Here is a 23,806-nt window from a genome sequence, read left to right as displayed (position 1 = left end):
TGTTTCCAGCCATTCAACGCAACGCGGATCAACGCTGCTAACATTGAATCTAGAGTACGCGAACTGAACAAAATGGCGGTCAACACCGAGAAGGCCAAGCAAGGATTCTGGGAGGAGTTTGAGGTGATTTACGACCTCTTTGGCTCTTCTGGAGCTTCTTTCGAGTTGATGTAGTCCCTCATAGAACTTCTATCTCAGTCCTGTTATCTATGTGTTTGTGTGCATGCATACATACATAGTTATTCCCAAAGTCCTGATTGTAGAGGCTAAGAACACTTCCACATATTGTAATTAACATATTCTATTATAGTATGGTTCCATATAGATACGATGTGATAGACGAAGTAGAAATTAAGAAATTATCTTTATTAAATAACAATAGTATAAAACCAATTTAAAGAGACTGGGCAAGAAAAGGCCTCCAAATGGTGGGGAAGAAAGCAGCAGCAGGTAATGTTAAAGTGCACAGTCAGAATTAGAGGATAATGGATGCACCATACAAGAGAAATCCGAGCTTATTTTAATCCTTATGTACAAAGGACGTGAAGGTAAACTTGGCAGGCACTAAAAAGTTGATTTAAATGCTAAGATTTGCAAGTGCAATACCCCTTCACTACTAGAGCTTTTTTCGTTTTTCGCTCCCCTTCTTTCCAGAGCCATAACTTTATTTTATTTTTCCGTCTATATGGCCATGTGAGGGCTTATGTTTTGCGGGACGAGTTGTACTTTTAAACGACACCATTGGTTTTAACATGTCGTGTACTCGAAAATGGGAAAAAAATTCCAAGTGCGGTGAAATTGCAAAAAAAGTGCAATCCCACACTTGTTTTTTGCTTGGCTTCTTTTGCTAGGTTCACTAGATGCTAAATCTAACCTGCCATTATGATTCTCCAGGTCATTACGAGTTCATAGACACCAAACATGTCTATGTCCTCTTTTATCTAAGTGGTGAAAAAAAAAATTCCAGAGTTTGCTAAAAAAAAAAAAAAAAAATTGCGGAATTTTCCGAGACCCGTAGCGTCTCCATTTTTCGTGATCTGGGTCGGGTGAGGGCTTATTTTTTGCGTGCTGGGCTGATGTTTTTAATGATACCACTTTTGTGAAGATACGTTCTTTTGATCGCCAGTTATTGCATTTTAATGCAATCTCGCAGCGACCAAAAAAACGTAATTCTGGCATTTTGAATTTTTTTCTCGCTACGCCGTTTAGCGATCGGGTTAATGCTTTTTTTTTTTTTATTGATCAGGCGTTTCTGAATGCGGCGATACCTAATGTGTATGTGGGATTTTTTTTTTTTTTACTGTTTTATTTTGATTGGGGCAAAAGGGGGGTGATTTGAACTTTCAGTTTTTTTTTTTATTTTTTATTTTTTTAACTTTTTTTTCCAGGACTTCCACCTGACAGCACCATGGAGGACGTCCTCCTCCTCCTTACAGGGACAGGAAAAGCACACGAGAGGGTAAAAGGTCATGTCCCACCCCCTTTCCCTCAGTGTTTTTTCCTGTCCCTGCACGGAGGGACACACGAGAGACTTACCGGAGGGGCTCAGGGGATCGTACGGCCAGTCCAAGCCTTCCCCTGTCAAGAGGTCCCGGGGCCGAAACTCTCCGAGGGTGAGTCCCTCTGCCCCAAAGGCCAGGAGCAGGATGACGCTCCTGGAGGGAGCCGTTCCTCCCTATGGGAGGCTCTCGGCTCCAGGACGGACCGCCATAGAGGCGATGGTCGGCTCCCCATAGGCGGCTGGCCGAACGGGCACCGACGAAAGGATGGCGAGAGGCCTCCAGCAGCCCGCCAGATCGGGCGACGAGGACACAGCAGAACGCCGCAGCAGGCGGAGGTCGGCTCCCCGCGGCGACAGGCCTGGCGGGCACCAACAGGATATCGGCACGGTCGGTGCCGGGAGGGGAGCGACGGCTCCAACAGGCCGCCATAGAGGTCGCGCGTCACATCCAGTGACGTCACACGCCGGCCTTGAATCTCAGGGCGCGCTACTGAGGTCCACAGAGCGCGCTACTGCACAGCGCGCGCTTCAGAGCCCACAGCGCACGCTTCGGAGGTCCACAGCGCTCTACAGAACCACGCCAGGAGGGAAGGAAACGCTCCAGCAGGTGGAGGGGTAAGTGCGCATAGCGCAGACCACCCTCCCCCATCCATCCCCACAACCCAGATCTAAGTAGAGCCCCTTCTGTATTATTAGGAGAAGGGAACCCCGGCAGAATCCCCCTCGGGGGTGAAGGACCCGGCAAAAGCCACCTCCAAATCAGTCCGATGCCCCGTATGCAGGGTAAAGCTGCCAGACACCTATAACAAGACCCTATGCGGACCCTGTACCTCAAGGGTCATAGGCGAGGAACAGCCATCCCTCCTTGCCGAAATGAGATCGCTGATAAGGGAGGAAGTCCGGACCTCTACAGCCAGCCGCACTCGTCGTCAGTCCCCCAGCCCAGGGCCGAGTCGCAAACATCCAAGGTGGGAGGCAGACCCAGAGTCTGAAGCAAGCCCTAGTGAGGAGTCTGACTTCCGGGACTCGGATCAGGAGGAAGAAGGCGAGATCCTGGGGGATAGTCAGGATCAGAGCAGGAAGTACCTGTTCAGACTGGAGGACACGGACGAGTTGGTCCAGGCAGTCAGGAACACTATGCAAATAGAAGAAGTCCCTAAACCACAGTCCAGACAGGACTTAATGTTTGGAGGACTAGTGGCCAGGAAACAGGTAGTGTTCCCCGTAAGTGAACACATCAAAACGATGGTCCAGGAGGAGTGGAAGGAGGCAGCGCATCGGTTGATACTCTCCCGAGACTTTAAAAATAGACTGCCTTTTGATCCCGAGGAAACCCGGGCATGGGAAGAAGTCCCTAAAATGGATGTCCCAGTCGCCAAGGTTACCAAAAAAACGGCCATCCCATTCGAGGACTCATCAGGTCTCCGAGACCCGATGGATAGGAAGGCGGACGTCTTGTTAAAGAGAGCATGGGAGACGTCGGCGGCTCTTATTAGAGCCAACATAGCAGCCACCTTGGTGGCCAGGTCTATGTTTTTGTGGATGGGGCAGTTGGAGGAAGGCCTAACCAACAGGACCCCTAGATCAGAGATCCTAGCGTCACTTCCTCTCATGAAATCGGCCACGGCGTTCCTATCGGATACGTCGGCCGAATCAGTAAGGTTTGCAGCCAGAAACAGCTCCCTCTCTAATGCGGCCCGAAGAGCAGTCTGGCTTAAATCCTGGTCGGGGGACAACGCTTCTAAAACTAAGCTATGCTCCATCCCTTTCTCGGGCCTGAGAGTATTCGGGCCAGCCTTAGATAACATTCTAGAGCTGGTGTCCGATAAAAATAAGGGTTTCCCAGAGGAAAAACCCAGGCGGCCCCAGCCCTTTCGGAGAGGCTCCTTTTCTTGGAGACAGACTGAATTCAGGGTCGGGCAAGGTCCAATAGAAGCTCCTATAGGAGCTCCTTCAGCCAAAGTAGGAGGAACAAGGGTCCCCCATTCACATCAACATCGCGATCGAGGAGGCAATGACGCCATAGGTATTGGGGGGAGACTTTCACCACTTCGGAACAAACTGGTCCCGAGTCACCCAGAATCAATGGGTCCTCAGAACCATCGTGGAAGGCTACAGCATAGAGCTTTATTCTCCTCCCCCCGAGAGATATATTGCCCCCACTGTTGTCCTGGAGGACTCCGCAATGTGGATGGATCTACAGGACATGGTAGACTCAAAGGTCATAGTACAAGTTCCCCTGACAGAAAGAGGAAGAGGGCACTACTCTTCCCTGTTTTCGATCACAAAGCCATCGGGCGAGGCTCGTACCATCATAAACCTGAAACCGCTAAATGCCTGGGTCAGGTACAAAAGATTCCGGATGGAATCGATCCGATCCGCAATCCTCCTAATAGACAGGGACGCCGTCATGTGTACCCTAGACCTAAAAAAAGGCTTACTACCAGGTCCCTATCCATCCCTCATCCCAGAGGCTACTAAGGTTCGCGGTCAGTTTACCGGGCCAGACCTGCCACTTCCAGTTCCAGTGTCTTCCATTTGGGTTGGCCTCAGCTCCCAGAATCTTTACAAAGCTGGTGTTAGAAGTGGTGGCCTACCTGAGAGATCAGGGTATCGTGATCATTCCATATCTAGACGACTTCCTACTGGTGGCAAGATCCAAAGAAGAGCTCATTCGCGACACAAACCGAACAATTACCGTAATGGAGTTCCTTGGCTGGGTGATCAATTGGGAGAAGTTGGACCTCAGGCCAGAGACCAGAAAAGTATTTCTTGGAGTCCTTCTAGACTCAGCCGACAGAATATCTTGGCTACCCGAGCAGAAGCAGAGGACCATTCAGGCCAGAACCAGAGACCTGTTGAGGCGTCAATGCTCCATAAGAGAGGCAATGGAGGTCTTGGGCCTCATGACGGCCTGCATCCAGTGTGTCCGATGGGCCCAATTCCACTCGAGATCATTACAGAAAGAGATCCTCGCGAGGTGGGACAGAAGTCAGGCATCGATAGACAGACCCCTAAGGCTGCCAGGATGAGTAAGGGAGTCCCTTCGGTGGTGGACACAGTCCAGAAACCTTCAGGTGGGCGTACTATGGACAACCTCTCCATATGTGGTAGTCACCACAGACGCCAGCGCGTGGGGTTGGGGATCCCACATAGAAGGGAAGATCTTCCAGGGGAGATGGCCAGTAGACATCAGGACCAGATCCTCCAACTTCAGAGAGCGCTTCGCGGTCTGGGAAGCGTTGCGGAGAAACCAGTCAGTACTAAAGAATCATCACGTCCGCATACTATCCGACAATGACGACAGCGGCATTCCTGAAGCACCAGGGAGGACCCAGACATCAACCACTACAGGCCCTAGCAGGAAGGATATTTGCGTGGGCGGAGCGAACAGTCCGATCTGTGACCGCAGTACACCTAAAAGGCTCTCAGAACGAAGTAGCAAACTACTTGAGCAGACAACGGATCCACCCGACAGAGTGGGAACTGAACAAAGATCTTCGACCATCTCTGTCAGCGTTGGGGGACCCCCAGTATAGATCTTTTCACAAGCCGAAAGAACTCGAAGGTCCCCAGTTTCTATTCCCTGAATCCGACGGACCACCCGGAAGGCGTAGATGCCCTGAGCCAGACTTGGGGAGAATCCCTCGCTTATGCATTCCCACCACTGGCTCTCATACCGGCAGTGCTCAGGAAGATACGCGAGGACCACGCAAGAGTGATGCTGATCGTTCCATACTGGCCAAAGAGAAGCTGGTTTCCCCTTCTAGGAGCCATGGCAGTAGGAAACCCAGTCGAGCTACCCCTGCGGAAGGACATCATCCACCAGGGCCCGATCTACCACCCAAATCCAGCAAGACTCCACCTATCGGCTTGGATCCTGAGAGGGACATCCTGAAGGCAAAGGGATTGTCGGATCAGGTCATATTCACCCTACAGGCCAGTAGGAAACCGGTGACATCCGCAATCTACCAAAAGATATGGAAAAGATTCTGTCTGGAGGGTGGCAGGTCCGATCTCGGAGCGGGCACCCCCGACCTCCCTAGTATACTAAGTTTTTTGCAGGCAGGTTTTAATAAAGGCCTTAAGCCCAGCACTCTGAAAGTCCAGATTTCAGCCTTGAGCGCCTTCTTCGACTACCAGCTAGCTTCACATCCCTGGGTAATCAGATTTATAAGAGCCACGCAGCGCCTGCGCCCCACGATTAGGCAGCTCACCCCGCCTTGAGACCTGGGCCTGGTACTCAGGTTCCTCTGTACAGAACTCTACACCCTCAGCGAGAAAATAACCATCCCTGCTCTCACTCGTAAAACGGCCTTCCTAGTAGCCATTACCACGGCCAAAAGAATAGGGGAGATCCAGGCCCTGTCCACTAAGGACCCATATCTTCAGATAAGAGATGACCGTATAATCCTAAGGTTAGACCCGGCATTTACCCCAAAGGTAGCCTCTGCAAAGAATCTAAACCAAGAGGTAGTGTTACCATCGTTCTGTGACAATCCCCGTAATAAAAAGGAACGGCGTCTTCACTCGCTGGATGTGAGGCGCGCAGTTCTAGACTATCTAGAGGCCACCAATAGCTGGCGCATCAACCCAAACCTGTTCATCCTTTTTGGAGGTAAAAATAAAGGGAAAAAGGCCTTAAAAGGCGTCCATCGCGCGCTGGATTACCTCAGTAATCTCTGACGCCTACCAAGCCGAAGGCGCCAGCCCGCCAGATTCCATAAAGGCCCACTCTACGAGGGCGGTATCGGCCTCATGGGCGGAATGGGCGGGGGCCTCGGTTGATCAAATCTGTAGAGCAGCAACCTGGGCCAACCTTAATACATTCTGCAAGCACTACAAGCTTGATGTGTTATCTGGTCAACAGACCGCATTTGGGAGGAAAGTTCTCCAGGCGGTAATCCCACCCTGAGGAGGTGCTTTGGTACTCTCCATGGTGCTGTCAGGTGGACGTCCTGGAAAATAGGTATTAGACCTACTGGTAATGATGTTTCCAGGAGTCCATCCTGACAGCACGGGTAGTTCCCTCCTTGTTATGTTATACTACGTTGTATTATGATATGTCATATGCTGTAATATGATTGTTTCATTAAACTGTTACTAGCATCATCCACCTTGTGGTACTTGTTAAATCACTGAGGGAAAGGGGGTGGGACATGAACTTTTTAACCTCTCGTGTGCTTTTCCTGTCCCTGTGAGGAGGAGGAGGACGTCCTCCATGGTGCTGTCAGGATGGACTCCTGGAAACATCATTACCGGTAGGTCTAATACCTATATTATTATTATTTTTTTTTTTTTTTTTTTTTTTTTACTTTTGGCATGCTTCAATAGCCTCCATAGGAGGCTTGAAGCATGCACAACCCGATCGGCTCTGCTACATATGGAGCGATAGGCAGATCGCCCATATGTAGCAGATTTACTGCTGTGCTTTGAGCGCCGTCCACCGGGCAGCGCTCAAAGCCATCTGCCTGGAACAACCATAGAGATCTCTGAGACCTGTGGTTGTCCAGGCAATGTGACGCCGACCCCCTATCACGTGACGGGGGTTGGTGATGAGCTCACTTCCGGCCCAGCGTCCGGAAGTGCTATTTAAATGCCCGCTGTCAGCTTTGACAGCAGGATTTAACTAGTTAATAGGCGCGGGCAGACGGTGATTCCACTCGCGCCTATTGCGGGCACATGTCAGCTGTTCATAACAGCTGACATGTCGCGGCTTTGAGGTGGGCTCACCGCCGGAACCCACCTCAAAGCGGGGTACCTTACCGATGACGTACTATTACTTCATCAGTAAGGAAGGGGTTAAGTAGCTCCCCGTAGAAGAAAAAGGAAAAAAGCCCAAAAAGTATGTGCAAGTTAAACACTTTTAGTGTGCTATGAATGCTAGCCTTTCCTCATATTAACCAACAGAACCTACTCAAAAACAAATATGTAAGATATCCAAGATGTCTGTAAGGTTAAATACCTGCTTGGAGAATGGTACTGTGTGCCAAGGTAAGCCAGCTGCTGCTTTGAAACCCCTTGCCCGACGAGCGCCATTTCAGCTTTCGCACTTTCCCACAGTACCATTCTCCAAGGCCATGAACCTAAAATGTGAATGTTTGTTTCACTGAGTCACTTGGTTGTCACTTTTGTTTTGTGATCTGATCTCCATCATGCTGTGAAAAACTTTATTCTTCACCAAACTGCTCCTGAATCGTTTGGAGAAGTTGGTCTTGGTTGAGGTTTAGAACCCATTGTTTATTCCTGGCAGTGTTTTGGGGCAAAATTATGGATGAGCCCCCTCCATGAATGAAAAGCCCCCACACATGGTCTCGGGATACTTTACTGTTGGCATGACACAAGACTCGTGGTAACACTGAACATTTCTTCTCTGGACATTTATTCTTCCAGGTATTTTAAACAGTGTTGGGTGGGGGGCTTCATCAGAGAAAATAAAATAAAATAACTTTACCCCAGTCTTCTGGAAATAAATTCTGGAAACCAATTCGTGTACCCTCTGCAGAACGTACATTAGTCTGTCCTTGATGTTTTTCTTAGGGAGACATTGCTACTTTGCTGTATTTCTTGACAGGCCAACCTCTAAAAGTCTTCAGCTTCCTAACACCTGCCTGCTGTCATTCCTGAGCAAGCTCTGCATTGGTGTTAAAGGGAATCTGTTATGATTGAGTCACCGTAGGAGGCAAAAACAGAAATGCTAGCTAAGTCCTGAAAACCAGAGAAGTTGGCAACTATCAGATTGCAGACCCCTGAACCTATCAACACAACTAGCAGTAGCCGTGGGGGGTTCCTACGATGACCTAGACCCCTCGATCACCCCTGCAGATTTAGCAGGTTTACACATTCGGAATTAACTTGGCATTGTGACATTTGGACTGTAGATCAGCCTGGAAGTGTGAAATGCACTGCAGCAAAAAAGAATGTTATTTCTTTGTTTAATTTTTTTTTAAATTGTGAAAAGTTTATTCAGAGGGTCATTTATTATTCAACCCCTCAAACCACCAGAATTCTGTTTGGTTCCCCTAAAGTATTAAGAAGTATTTCAGGCACAAAGAACAATGAGCTTCACATGTTTGGATTAATTATCTCTTTTTCCAGCCTTTTCTGACTATTTAAGACCCTCCCCAAACTTGTGAACAGCACTCATACATGGTCAACATGGGAAAGACAAAGGAGCATTACAAGGCCATCAGAGACAAGATCGTGGAGGGTCACAAGGCTGGCAATGGGTACAAAACCCTTTCCAAGGAGTTGGGCCTACCTGTCTCCACTGTTGGGAGCATCATCCTGAAGTGGAAGGCTTATGGAACTACTGTTAGCCTTCCACGGCCTGGACAGCCTTTGAAAGTTTCCTCCCGTGCCGAGGCCAGGCTTGTCCAAAGAGTCAAGGCTAACCCAAGGACAACAAGGAAGGAGCTCCGGGAAGATCTCATGGCAGTGGGGACATTGGTTTCAGTCAATACCATAAGTAACGTACTCCACCGCAATGGTCTTCGTTCCAGACGAGCCCGTAAGGTACCTTTACTTTCAAAGCGTCATGTCAAGGCTTGTCTACAGTTTGCTCATGATCACTTGGAGGACTTTGAGACAGACTGGTTCAAGGTTCTCTGGTCTGATGAGACCAAGATCGAGATCTTTGGTGCCAACCACACACGTGACGTTTGGAGACTGGATGGCACTGCATACGACCCCAAGAATACCATCCCTACAGTCAAGCATGGTGGTGGCAGCATCATGCTGTGGGGCTGTTTCTCAGCCAAGGGGCCTGGCCATCTGGTCCGCATCCATGGGAAGATGGATAGCACGGCCTACCTGGAGATTTTGGCTAAGAACCTCCGCTCCTCCATCAAGGATCTTAAGATGGGTCGTCATTTCATCTTCCAACAAGACAACGACCCAAAGCACACAGCCAAGAAAACCAAGGCCTGGTTCAAGAGGCAAAAAATCAAGGTGTTGGAGAGGCCTAGTCAGTCTCCTGACCTTAACCCAATTGAAAACTTGTGGAAGGAGCTCAAGATTAAAGTCCACATGAGACACCCATAGAGCCTAGATAACTTGGAGAAGATCTGCATGGAGGAGTGGGCCAAGATAACTCCAGAGACCTGTGCCGGCCTGATCAGGTCTTATAAAAGACGATTATTAGCTGTAACTGCAAACAAGGGTTATTCCACAAAATATTAAACCTAGGGGTTGAATAATAATTGACCCACACTTTTATGTTTAAAATTTATTAAAATTTAACTGAGCAACATAACTTTTTGGTTTGTAAGATTTATGCATCTGTTAATAAATCCTGCTCTTGTGTGAAGTTTGAAGGCTCTAACTTATTTGCATCTTATCAAACCTGCTAAATCTGCAGGGGGTTGAATACTACTTGTAGGCACTGTAATGACGGTGAAGCAAGATGAAAACACTTACACAGACAGAAAGACAGGCTGAGCAAAGACGGGGCCCAAAAACTACCTAGATAGGAACGGATAGGAAGGCTGCTGTCTGCAATCTGCCAAAACCCTATCAGAGACAAAAGCCAACAAGCTGATATAAAAATGGCCCTGAAGCAACTAAGCTTCAAAAACTAAATCCGCACTCAGGTACTTTCAGAAGACAGAGCTCACGGAACACTGCACACTCCAGCAGGGAGTGGCAGAATCCAAAAAGCAAGAAAAACAAAAACAAATCTTAGATGAAAAAGGCAAAACAGAAAACTTGGCTTTAGGAGAGCAGGAATCAGACTGGTGTCCAAGAGTCCACAGAGAAATCACCCGCAGGGCAGAAAGGGCGTAGGCTGCCTTAAATCCAGTCAGTGACTCCACTCAGCCAATCGTCTTCATTAGTCCCAGGTGCCTGATAATCAGGCTCACTACCTTCCTTCACTAGAATAGGGAGTTCACCAGGCCTCAGTGACGGAGGGGAAAATGAACTCACAACAGTACCCCCCCCTTGAGGAGGGGTCACCGAACCCTCAACAACGCTACCAGGGCGATCAGGGTGAGCCCGATGAAAGGCACGCACCAATCTTTTGGCATGAATATCAGAGGCAGAGACCCAGGAATTATCCTCCTGACCATAACCCTTCCACTTAACCAAATACTGGAGTCTCCGTCTAGCCAGACGGGAATCCAGAATTTTCTCTACCTCATATTCCAAGTTACCTTCAACCAATACAGGGTCCGGAGGTGCCACCTCAGGCACAACTGGCTCAACAAACCTCTTCAACAAGGACTTATGGAACTCATTATGGATCTTAAATGTGACAGGAAGAGCTAAACGAAAAGAGACCGGATTAATAATCTCCAAAATCTTGTAAGGTCCAATAAATCTAGGCTTAAACTTAGGAGAAGCCACCTTCATAGCAATATTTTTTGATGATAACCACACCATATCACCAATCTTAAACTGGGGACCAATGGTCCTATGTCGATTGGAAAACCGGTGGGCCTTTTCCTGGGAGAGAGATAACTTATCCACCACTTGGTCCCAGATCTGGTGCATTCTCTCCACCACAGTGTCAACCCCTGGGCAGGCAGAAGGCTCCACCTGCCCTGAAGAATATCGAGGGTGAAAACCAAAGTTACAAAAAAAAGGTGACATCAAAGTGGCAGAACTAGCTCTATTATTTAAAGCAAATTCGGCCAAGGGCAAAAATGAAACCCAATCATCCTGATCAGCGGAAATAAAACATCTCATATACGACTCCAAGGTCTGGTTTGTTCTCTCTGTCTGCCCATTGGTCTGAGGGTGAAAAGCAGAGGAGAAGGACAACTGAATTCCCAACTTGGAACAGAACGTCCTCCAAAATTTAGACACAAATTGAACTCCTCTGTCAGATACAATGTTCTCGGGAATCCCGTGCAAGCGAACCACCTGTTGCAAAAACAGGGGCACCAACTCAGAGGAAGATGGCAACTTAGGGAGTGGTACAAGATGAACCATCTTAGAGAACCTATCACAAATCACCCAAATAAGTCATTCTTTGAGAGACCGGCATATCAGAGATGAAATCCATTGAAATATGGGTCCATGGCCTCCTGGGGACCGGCAAAGGCATCAACAACCCACTAGAGCGAGAACAAGATTTGGACCGGGAGCAAGTCCCACAGGACTGCACAAAATTCCTGACATCATGAGACAAGGTGGGCCACCAAAGAGCTACTCACCAGATCTCTAGTACCAAAAATACCTGGATGACCAGCCAATGCAGAGCAATGAACTTCAGTCATCACTCTCTTCTTCCACTGGTCAGGAACATACAACTTTCCACTGGGGCAACGCTCAGGTTTGTCCTCCTGGAACTCTTGCAGAGCAAGTCTCAAATCGGGCGAGATGGCAGAAAGAACTACCCCTTCGCCTAAGATGGTGGCAGGCTTGGTCACCACAGGAGAATCGGCAAAGAAACTCCTTGACATTCTTAGTTCCAGGAAGGAAAGAGACCACAAAATCAAAACGTGTAAAAAAACAAGGCCCACCTAGCCTGTCTAGGGTTCAAGCGTTTAGCCGACTCTAGGTAAATCAAATTTTTGTGTTCAGTGAGGACCACAACTTGATGTTTGGCTCCCTCCAACCAATGTCTCCACTCCTCAAATGCCCATTTCATGGCCAACAGTTCCCGATTCCCCACATCATAGTTACGTTCAGATGAAGAGAACTTACGGGAAAAGAAAGCACAGGGATTCATTTTGGATGTTACCGGATCCTTTTGGGACAACACCGCTCCTGCACCAATCTCAGAAGCATCCACCTCTACCTGGAACGGGAGTGAGACATCAGGTTGCCGCAGAACCGGGGCGGAGGTAAATCTACGCTTCAGCTCCTGAAAGGAAGCAACCGCCTCCGGAGACCAATTCCACACATCCGCACCCTTCCTGGTCAGGTCAGTCAATGGTTTGGCAATACTAGAAAATTTTGCTATAAATTTCCGATAAAAATTAGCAAAACCCAAAAACTTCTGGAGGGCCTTCAAAGAAGTGGGCTGAACCCAATCATAAATGGCCTGTACCTTGGCCGGGTCCATTTCAATAGTTGACGGAGACAAAATAAATCCCAAAAAAGAAATTCTCTGTACTCCAAAAAGGCATTTTGATCCTTTGACATACAGAGAATTCTCTCTCAAGATCCGGAACACAGTCCGAACATGTTCCACATGAGAATCCCACTCCTTGGAGAAGATCAAAATATCATCCAGATAGATAATCAAAAATTTATCGACAAAGTCTCGGAAAATATCTTTCATGAAGCACTGGAAGACAGAAGGGGCATTAGTGAGCCCAAAAGGCATCACCAGGTACTCAAAATGTCCCTCCGGAGTATTAAACGCCGTCTTCCATTCATCCCCCTGCTTAATGCGGATAAGATTATACGCCCCCCTGAGGTCAAGCTTGGTAAACCAGCAAGCACCTCTGACTCTAGAGAATAGATCCGAAATCAGGGGTAACGGATACTGATATTTAATAGTAATTTTATTGAGGGCACGATAATCAATACAAGGCCTTAAAGAACCATCCTTCTTGGCCACAAAAAAAAAAAAACGGCACCTAAGGGTGAAGAGGATGGTCTAATATGACCCTTCTCCAACGCCTCCTTAATATAGGACCGCATAGCCTCGTGCTCGGGTACAGATAAATTGAAGAGCCGACCCTTAGGAAATTTACACCCCGGGTTTAGTTCAATTGCACAGTTATAACTCCTATGAGGAGGCAAGGACGCAGACTCATTCTCACTAAATACATCATAGTAGTCCGCCAAATAGTCAGGAACCTCATGCGACTGAGGAGAGGTGGAAAAAACCGGAGCCTCACTAAAGGTACACCGGCAACCCCAGCTCACCACAGACACAGACTTCCAATCCAAAACTGGATTATGAATCTGCAACCAGGGAAACCCCAGAACAACCACATCATGCAGACCATGCAACACCAAAAATCTGCAATTTTCTTGGTGGTCTGGGGCGACCCGCATGACCAACTGGGTCCAAAAGTGAGGTTTATTTTTAGCCAGAGGGGTAGCATCAATCCCCCTCAAAGGGATAGGCATCTGCAGAGGTGTCAACAGAAATCCACAACGTTTAGCAAAATCCAAGTCCATTAGGTTTAGCGCTGCTCCCGAATCCACAAAAGCCTTGGCGGAAAATGTGGACAGGGAACAGATCAGAGTAATCGCCAAAAGAAACTTAGGCTGAACCCCACCAACAGAAAACGTGTGTGCAAAGCGTTTCTCACGTTTAGGACAAACAGAAATAACATGAGGCATCTCCACAGAAAAAACACAGCTTATTACGCCTTCTGAATTCCTGACGTTGCGCCTTAGACAAAACTCTATCACATTGCATAGGTTCATACGTCTGTTCAACCGGTGGCAACACCTCTAGTGTAATCCTGCGTTCACGTAAACGCCGATCAACCTGAATGGCTAAAGACATAGAATCGTCCAGACCAGAGGGAACAGGAAATCCCACCATAGTATCTTTTACGGCTTCTGACAAACCCTTCAGAAAGAGAGCAGCCAAGGCACTATCATTCCAGGTAGTAAGGACCGCCCACTTTCGGAACTTTTGACAGTACAACTCTGCAGATTCTCGACCCTGGTTCAATGCTAACAGGGTCTTTTCAGCCTGATCAATAGCATTAGGTTTGTCGTACAGCAACCCCAAGGCTTGAAAAAATGCGTTCACATTAGTCAGAATAGGGTCATCTGGTTTCAAAGAAAACGCCCAATCCTGGGGATCGCCGCGCAGCAAAGAGATGACAATTTTAACCTGCTGCGCGGGGCTCCCTGACGAGTTAGGCTTCAAAGCAAAAAATAATTTACAATTATTTTTGAAACTCAAAAATTTAGATCGATGCCCAAAAAATACATCAGGTGTGGGGATCTTTGGTTCAACAGCATGTGAACGAGCAAGATAGGCGGAAATTCCTCGCACTTCAGCAGCGAGCTGCTCCACACGATCAGACACTTGCTTTATCTCCATTGAGAGAAGAAAAAAAAACTTCCCCCTACGGCCTCAGAGATATAGAGGAAAGAATATACACACACTTTTTATTTTTTTATTTTTTTATTTTTTTTTTTTAAACACAATTCTTTCCGGCTATTGAGTACCCCAGGATCTGCGGTTTGGCGGGTGATTCTGTTATGATTGAGTCACCGTAGGAGGCAAAAACAGAAATGCTAGCTAAGTCCAGAAAACCAGAGAAGTTGGCAACTATCAGATTGCAGACCCCTGAACCTATCAACACAACTAGCAGTACCCGTGGGGGGTTCCTACGATGACCTAGACCCCTCGATCACAGCCGGAGAGATATATAGGCCTAAAGAAGGAAAGGGGAAATCTAACTGCCCCAGAGCAGACCCCAAAGCAATAGGCAGCCCCCCACATATAATGACGGTGAAGCAAGATGAAAACACTTACACAGACAGACAGGCTGAGCAAAGACGGGGCCCAAAAACTACCTAGATAGGAACGGATAGGAAGGCTGCTGTATGCAATCTGCCAAAACCCTATCAGAGACAAAAGCCAACAAGCTGATATAAAAATGGCCCTGAAGCAACTAAGCTTCAAAAACTAAATCAGCACTCAGGTACTTTCAGAAGACAGAGCTCACGGAACACTGCACACTCCAGCAGGGAGTGGCAGAATCCAAAAAGCAAGAAAAACAAAAACAAATCTTAGATGAAAAAGGCAAAACAGAAAACTTAGCTTTAGGAGAGCAGGAATCAGCCTGGTGTCCAAGAGTCCACAGAGAAATCACCCGCAGGGCAAAAAGGGCGTAGGCTGCCTTAAATCCAGTCAGTGACTCCACTCAGCCAATTGTCTTCATTAGTCCCAGGTGCCTGATAATCAGGCTCACTACCTTCCTTCACTAGAATAGGGAGTTCACCAGGCCTCAGTGACGGAGGGGAAAATGAACTCACAACAGGAATCTGTCACCCATTTTTAGTGATATCACGTAAAGAGATCATTCAATCGTGTGTCACATAGGGATTCTATTAGGACTTTTGATTCTCCCTGACCCCGCACCTTTGATGCATAAATACCTTTATCTTGGTTGAGATGTATGTAAATCGCCATGGTCCGGTGGGCGGGGCTTATTCGGCTTGCTGAACCTAACTTCATCTGTGAATATCACAGATGCGGTAGTTTTTCCCCGCTTGCGCATTGAAAAGGCCTCCGGCGCTTGTGCAGTATGCTCTGCCCAACTGTGGGCAAAGCATAGAATCGGTACTGCGCATGCGCCGGTATTTTTCAGCGCGATCTATATCCCAGAAGTCTTCACATGCAGGACACTCTTCCTGGACGCCGGATGCATGCTGAGAAATACCTGTGCATGCGCATTACCGATTATATGCTTTGCCCACAGTTGGGCAAAGCATACTGCACAAGCGCTGGAGGCCTTTTCAGTGTGCAAGCGCGGAAACACTACGTGAACTCAGGAAGAACGAAGAAATGCTTAGAGCAAGACGGGGAGTGGTGGGAGAAGGCGAATAAGCCCCGCCCATTGGACCGCACTGCTGCGATTTACATACATCTCAACCGAGATAAAAAAGTTATTTATGCATCAAAGGTGCAGGGTCAGGGCGAATCAAAAGTCCTAATAGAATTGTTATGTGTCACACAATTGAATGATATATTTACATGATATCACAAAAAATGGGTGACAGATTCCCTTTAAATTGATTCCATAGCTGAATCCCTTTTAGGAGATGGTCTTGGTGCCCTGAACCCTTCACAGTATTTTGAACCTCTTGTTGATCAGATACATTTCTGCTTATAAGATTGCCTCAGAATCAACAATGTCCTTGCCTGTAAAGTCCCTTTTTATTTATTTATTTTTTTAAAAAAACAAAGATGCCTAAATGTGATTCCTTGGCGCTAACCATGGACAACAGAATAACATTTCAGACTCCAGCCATCAAGTGGTGTGCTCTTATACTTAATTTGATGGAGGAATATCAGCTGCTTTGTGCTCATTAATACGTTCTCATTTGCTAATGTTAAGTTAGTTTGTTTTTCATAACGGTCTCTAGGTATAATGTAAATTGACACGATAAAATCTGAAGCAGCAAAATGTGTAAGCCAAAATTTGTCTCAAGTTTTCGCCACAACTGTAGTCTTTTAGTGAATTTATGCTCTTGATCACCATTCTACCCCAGCAATGCTCACCACTCCCCCTATTCAATGCATCTTTGGGTGGTCTGTTTGAAGGAGTATTCTAGCATTATGGCAATAAGGTTTCCAAAAGCACAGACTTTTATGGAGAGTTAGGAAGGCTTCGGTGTGCACCTGGTAGATTTACCAACTCTTTAGGAAGTCTGAGGACTCCCCTTTTTCAGGGAGCCTCCTAGATGTTTTGGCATTAACTGGTATGATCTAATTTAGTGCTGAATTTTGTACCTTTTTAGTTTCCTAGGGTATTGATGACCTATTAAGATATAAAGGTGGTGTGCCAACTCTGGACACCCCACCGATTGGTAACCAAAAGTACTGCAGTGCCCCATTGCTTACAAAGCCTAGCTCCATACATTTGGTAATGGCAGGGTCTCTTATTTCATTTCTATACAGATCTGTCCCATTTAACTGAAACCATGAAGAAAAAACTCTTCAGTCAGCAAAATTTTTACGTGTCTAGTTTCCACCAATAAAATAAAAATAGGCTTTCAATTTTTCTGTCCAGAAAGAGTCTTTTAATTTACAATTACCTATATAATATAGCAGGAATACTAAAGGCTAAAATTCCATCTTTACAAATACCACTAGAGGGAGCTGACTGCATACAATGTATACATTGAACTGAAAGGTCACACTGTATGCAGTTGCTTTTGTGCTCCCTTTAGTGGCAGTTGCAGAATACCAGCATGTTCTCTTTGACATCTGTCTATACAGGGGATTGGAGCTTTGCATGAAAATATTAATGTCAGACAACTATAAAAATGTTAAAGTTTATTTACGTAGACTTTTAGACCTAAAAAAAAAACAGCCCAATGGTGAGAGTTGGAGAATCCCTTTAAATCTTCATCTCCTGATGCACCAGCCCAGGCTGTGATGACACTGAATTGGCTAATTTGATGTCGAATCGAACTGTTCTTGCAGTGAAATGTCACAGCACTATAAATATAGTGTGAAAAGTACCTGGCACATGTGTCAGAAAATGCCTCGAACGTGCTAAACCTTGTGAAATTGAAGGTGCTATGAATGTTATGGGGGAAGGGCAGACGAAATGTTGCTGCCAGCGTTTTCATGTTTTTTTTTTCGTTCGAGGGGGATTGGAGATGTAAAGGTTGCTTATTATTTGCTTGTATGTGAGTAAGTATTAATAGAAAATCTTATTTCCCATGGGCAGATGCTGCAACAGCAAGAATGTAAATTGCTTTACCCCAGAAAAGAAGGACAGCGGCCCGAGAACAAGAGCAAGAACCGATACAAGAATATTCTGCCCTGTAAGTCTGTTGGCTTATTTTTTATAATCTGGGACTATAGCATTATCCTTTTAAAGGAAATCTGTGTCAAGAACTCAGCCATGGACCCCCTTTACCTCACATAATCCTAGGTTTATATGTAAGATTACTGGCTGCAGCAGGAGCCTCTCCCCTTCACTGTCTTTTCCTGCAATAGGGTACAAAATAAGCACCGCCCTCTTTACCAAGCAACGCCCCTGAGCATCAGCTGGACATGGAACAGATACAGGAGGTCATCCCCTGTATTCTCTGCAGAGGGCGCTGGTCAGTTTGGCGTTCTCTTAATGTCTCAGTGCTGCTCCTACTGCAGCCTCCGGCGCTGCGTCACCTGCTGAGCAAACTGGAACAATATGAAGTTTGACAAGGTTTAAAAGTAAAGTAACACTTTTTCTTCTTCTCGGTCTTCTGTGCAGTTGATACCACGAGGGTGGCACTGAGAGATACAGATGACAGCATTCCAGGCTCCGATTATATCAATGCCAATTATATCAAGGTAATGACCTTCCAAGTAATATCTCTGGCTAATACTGGGGGGTGGGGTAGGACATCCACCATCTGTAGACCTCGATAAAGGGAGAATACAAGTATCAGTGTCCCCGTTTAAATATCCCTTGTCCTGAGGGAGTTTGTCCAGGGTTAAAAGTGGTCTGTTGGGAGATTTCCAAGAAGTAAAAAAAAAAAAAAAAAAAAGTCAGTCCATGCTGTATTCCGGGAAATTGATGGATAAAGTAGCACAGTACGTTGCTTGCTCACGTCCTGGCAGTGTGTAGGGTGAGCACAATACTGATGATGCTTCTAGAATGTCAAGATGTTCACCATAGTCATGTCCTCCATCGTCCTGTACTTATTATGGACGTACAGTAATGAATGCATAAATATGGAGAGAAAGCAAACGACCAAAAAATCTCACAAAAGAATATAATACAAAATATAATTTATTGAACAATTAATAAGACCAGGACATGTGAAAAACACAGTGACATGGGAAATCCAAGTCTGCTTGTGCATGCAGAAAACACCAAAGGACACATGTAGCGGGAGGGGGAAAAAAGGAATGTAAAGCACATATATAGTGCCTGTCAGCAAAGATAAATGTAATTATACTTGCTCGTAGCAAAATTGCACATCCCCCAATGGGCCTCACAAAGTCCACCTCACCAGACATATATCCATAATGAGTAGCAAAATATAATGAGAATGTAAAGTGTTAAAGTAATACCTGGTAAGGATAAGAGGCAACCCGCCTGGTGTGTGTCCCCCCCCCCCGACGCGCGTTTCGGCGTGAAATGCCTTTCTCAAGGGGTGGTGGGAAAGGGGAAGTGAAGGGATTAAAAACGCTATGTCCACCAATCACAGGCAAGTATGCCAATCATGTGACTCATATAACCAATCAGAGCCGCACAATAACGGCTATGTATTTAAAGATCCCGGTTACCATAGGGATGTACATGTGCCTCAATGTATCCACGTCATGACCAGGCCGCCTCTGATGACGCATGTACCACCGTGGCAACCGAGGACGCCAAGCGGCGTCGGCGTCAGCTGACCAGCGACGTCACAGAAGGCGTGACTAATCGCCAGATCAACAGAGACGCCGAGAGACGCCGGGCGCCGCTGAAGCAGCAGGGCGCATGCATGCCGGCGGTCGGCATGAGATGGCGTGATAAATAATGCTGGCTCAGAACCGGGGAAACAATTATTGGCCTTGGTTGCTGAACAAATTGTCCGTTGGATATATATATATACAGATGCCACTTAGTTTGTATAAACTGACAAAATAGCCATATAACAATGGATGAGGATACGTAATCAGTGATATTAACAATAAATCATGCAAGATGATAATGTACATACGGCACTCGCAGTAAGATAAAAATAAAACCCTAAAAGATAAATCATAATGCTATTCAGGATGATAGTATCGATTTCTTATAGAATAAGATGGGATAAACAGTTATAACTATATGTACATGTATGCACAAGATTGGTGATGAATAATAGCATAATATATACTCAATTATTAAGGAATATATATAAAAAGAAATACAATTACTTCAATAATAAATGCCATCATTTGCCACCATAGACAGAATTGTCATAATATCATACACATACAATTCCCATATACACGGATAACATAATATGTCCACAAATATGCAATAAGATCTATTTGATGAAATAGAAGTAGAATACCATTTGCATGGGATATCATATATCATAGGGTAATACAATGCGAAAGGGGTGAATCCCGCAACGTAACAAAAATCTTGGTATCACATAACGTATCCCAATCCACCGACGATTCATGCCTCATGGAGTACAAATGGTGAACAGAGCTAAATAATAAAAAATTAAAATGTTAGAACAATAATATAAAAACAATGCATAACAGCAGTGTAACAAGGAGACTATAGATGTTAGAGACAGTAAAGATGTTATAAAAATGGAACAAAGCTATTTGATTCATTTAGGCCCTTAGGGTGAACAGTGTCTAGTGCCCAGATCCATCTTGTCTCACATTGAGACAATTTTTGGCTGTTTTTTCCCCCACGGATTTTTGGTTCAAAAATATCAATACCTCTAACCTTAAGTAATGAGCCATCACATCCGTGGTGCAATTTAAAATGCCGGGGAAGTGTCCTAAGCGTGGTCGGATCATCATGGTCGGCTGCCGCCTGAATACCCAGAATGTGTTCATGGGTACGTACTTTTAATTGACGAGTCGTCATACCTATATAAATTAAATTACATGGGCACAAAGCAAAATAAATCACATAACGTGAAGTGCAAGAGATGTGTCCCCTGATGTCGTATGTCCTGGTGCCACTGGAATTGAAAAAGGAATCAGTACGTTCAATATTTGGACAGGCGACACACTGACCACAAGGAAAACAACCACGCCTAGGACCACCACTACCAAAAATATTGGGCTTCAGTTCACCATGATAATGTCTATGTACTAGATGATCTCTGAGGTTTTTGGACCTCCTAATGGTTATACTAGGTACCTCAGGGAGAATTTGCTTCAAAACCGAATCGGTTTGGAGGATGGGCCAAGCCTTCTGAATACAATATCTCATTCGTGCAAATTGAGTGGTAGCTGGTAATGAATCTAATTTTCTGAGATGATCTTTTCACTTTTTGGCCATAAAATAGAGAATGTCTTGTGGAATGTTTCGCTCTATTATAAGCACGCTTTATGGATCGTCTACTATAACCTCTCTCGCAGAATCGGGCTGAAAGATCCAGAGCCTGTTTTTCAAAATCACAGTCATCAGAACAGATTCTGCGTAAACGCAGAAACTGTCCAATGGGGATGGAATTGACCTTGGATGTGCAGAAGACGCATGCAGTAACATGTTGGTTGATGTTTGCTTCCTAAAGATGGTAGTCTGAAGGATATCATCAGAATTGCGCCATACTGTGACATCCAAGAAGTCAATTCTGCTGGTGTGTACTTGATAAGTAATGTGGATGTTGCGATCATTGGAATTGATGCCATCCATGAATTTACTCAATTGAAAAGAGCTTCCCTGCCAGATTAGGAAAATGTCGTCAATGTACCGCACCCAGAAAGGGATGCGGTCCATTGACGACCCCCAATCTGACAGGGGGAGGTCCCTCTCCCACAGCCCCAGGAACAGGTTGGCATATGATGGGGCAAAGGATGCCCCCATAGCTGTACCCTGGAGCTGTAGGTAGAAGGACCCCTTGAAAGTAAAAAAATTATGTGTGAGTGAAAATTCTAGGAGTTCCAGAATCAGGTCGATGATCCCCACAGGCAAATTGGACATGTTCAAAAAATATTTGGTAGCTACCAAGCCGTCCGTATGCCTAATATTCGTGTAAAGTGATTCAACATCACCCGTTACAAGCATAGTATCTCCTCCTATGTGGAGACCATCAATCCTTTTCAGAAACTCTCCAGTATCAAGAAGAAAAGAGGGAAGACTCTCCACAATCGTCTGTAATTTGGAGTCAATCCAACAATTGACCTTCTCTAAGTAATTACCTGAACCCGAGATGATGGGGCGCCCCGGAGGAGACTCCGCATTCTTATGCACCTTAGGTAAAAGGTACAATGTTGGAATGGTTGGTTCCTGAACCTGTAGTGCTGAAGCCAGCTCTCTAGTGATGATGCCAGTTTGTACCGCTCTATTCAAAATTTGTAGTAGCTGTACCATAAATGAGGACAAGGGATTAAACGTAAGACGTTTGTAACAAATTTTATTGCCCAGTTGTCTAAAAGCCTCTTTTTCATACAGGGGCTTGGGCCAAATTACAATATTACCGCCCTTGTCAGCTGGCTTCAACACTACATCAGGAAGAGCCTTCAAGAAATCTAACCCCTCTCGTTCCTGGGGACTTAGATTATCTTTACCAATGCCTTTGGGGATGTTCATAAAATCATTGGTAACCACCTGTACAAAGAGATCAATCTGTGCACAGGTGGATAAGGGAGGAAATTTTTTAGATTTAACCCTTATCGATGTTGGAATCTTACATCCCTCACCCAGTTCATGTTCAGTAGATAGTTCTTCTAATTCTTGTAAGGCTATTTGTTCCTCCTCTGCGGGGAATAAAATTTGTAAGTCAGGATTGAAGAAGTGTCTTTTGAATATTAAGGATCTTGCAAAGAGGTGTAAAATCCTTGATAGCCGTAAATGTATTGAAATTAGATTTAGGAGAGAAGGAAAGTCCCCTACTTAGTAACGACAGGTCAGTATTAGGGTACCGTTACACCTAGCGACTCACCAGCGATCCCGACCAGCGATATGACGCGGTCAGGATCGCTGGTGCATCGCTAGGTGGTCGCTAGTGAGCTGCCACACAGGCAGATCTCACTAGTGACATCGCTGGGGACGGGGATCGCTACTTACCTGTCAGACGCGGCGATCCTGCGTCCTCCCGCCCGGCTCCACGCGTCACTCATCGTCACAGCAGGAAGCGCCGCAGGAAGTGGCCGACGAGAAATGGTCCAGGAGCTTCTCGCGCGATCAGCGATAACCAGCGGGGGAGCCGGTCGGAGGTAAGTATCACATGCAGCGATATCGCTAGCAATATCGCTGCAACGTCACAAAATCGGTGACTTTACAGCGATATTGCTAGCGATATCGCAGTGTGTAACGGGGGCTTTAGATAGGACATGAGTACTTGGGTTAATTACCTTATTGTTGTTCTTTGTTTCCGTTCAGGGGATGCAAATTGCATCCGCTTATATGGATGGAATCCTGTGTCCCTCAGTCCCTTAGATCTCGGTCCAGACCGTGTCGTTAAGGAGGGAGCAGACCACTCAGATAAATCACTCATGGCAGAGAGTGAACTCTCAGAAGAAGCACCCATCAGTCGGGAAGTTTGAAAATTGGATTTCCTCCAATGATATATGTTTTTAGTTGCAAAGTCCTTAGTGTCTCTTTGTAATTTCAAAGCTTGTCTATCATGTATTTTTTGGACACAGGTGTCCAACTTTTTGTCAATCCGAGACTCATAGCCAGAAACTTTGTCAACTGGACATTTAGCTTTGAAATTACGTTCAGCCTTATCCAATGACTTATCAAGACTCAAGATCAACTTAGAATTATGATCCACTAATATCTTCATAAAAATGGAGGAGCATGAATTACATGCTTCCTCCCATCGAGAAATAAATTTATTGTCATCAATCGGAAAAGTGGGAATGACCCGCACTCTAAAACCCCTGGGAATCAATTTGCACGAAATGTATTTTTCAAGGAAGGCCCGGTTCCACCACAACCTGGTTCTCTTTGTAAGCAGTCTTTCAATCTCAAGGGCCTGGTCCTCAATAGTCTGGTCCACTGCTGGCTGGGGATCTACCCCACTGGTTCCAAATACCTGGTC

The 23,806-nt window shown here is 45.9% G+C and overlaps 1 protein-coding gene across 1 annotated transcript in view; it reads left to right on the top strand.

The window, feature by feature from the left end:
- Window positions 1–23,806, top strand: part of LOC141097852 (tyrosine-protein phosphatase non-receptor type 11-like) — a 175,368-nt gene that overhangs the window by 123,138 nt on the left and 28,424 nt on the right. Inside the window, exons 6-8 of the mRNA XM_073585328.1 lie at window positions 10–123; window positions 17,833–17,929; window positions 18,361–18,440. Of these exons, the coding sequence (XP_073441429.1) occupies window positions 10–123; window positions 17,833–17,929; window positions 18,361–18,440 (291 nt within the window). The remainder of the gene's footprint in view (window positions 1–9; window positions 124–17,832; window positions 17,930–18,360; window positions 18,441–23,806) is intronic.

Source organism: Dendrobates tinctorius, unplaced genomic scaffold (genome assembly GCF_039654945.1).
Source record: "Dendrobates tinctorius isolate UK_male_01 unplaced genomic scaffold, ASM3965494v1 ptg000086l, whole genome shotgun sequence".
NCBI lineage: Eukaryota > Metazoa > Chordata > Amphibia > Anura > Dendrobatidae > Dendrobates > Dendrobates tinctorius.
Note: the sequence above shows the minus strand (reverse complement) of the source record. Positions and strands in the feature narration are given on the sequence as shown.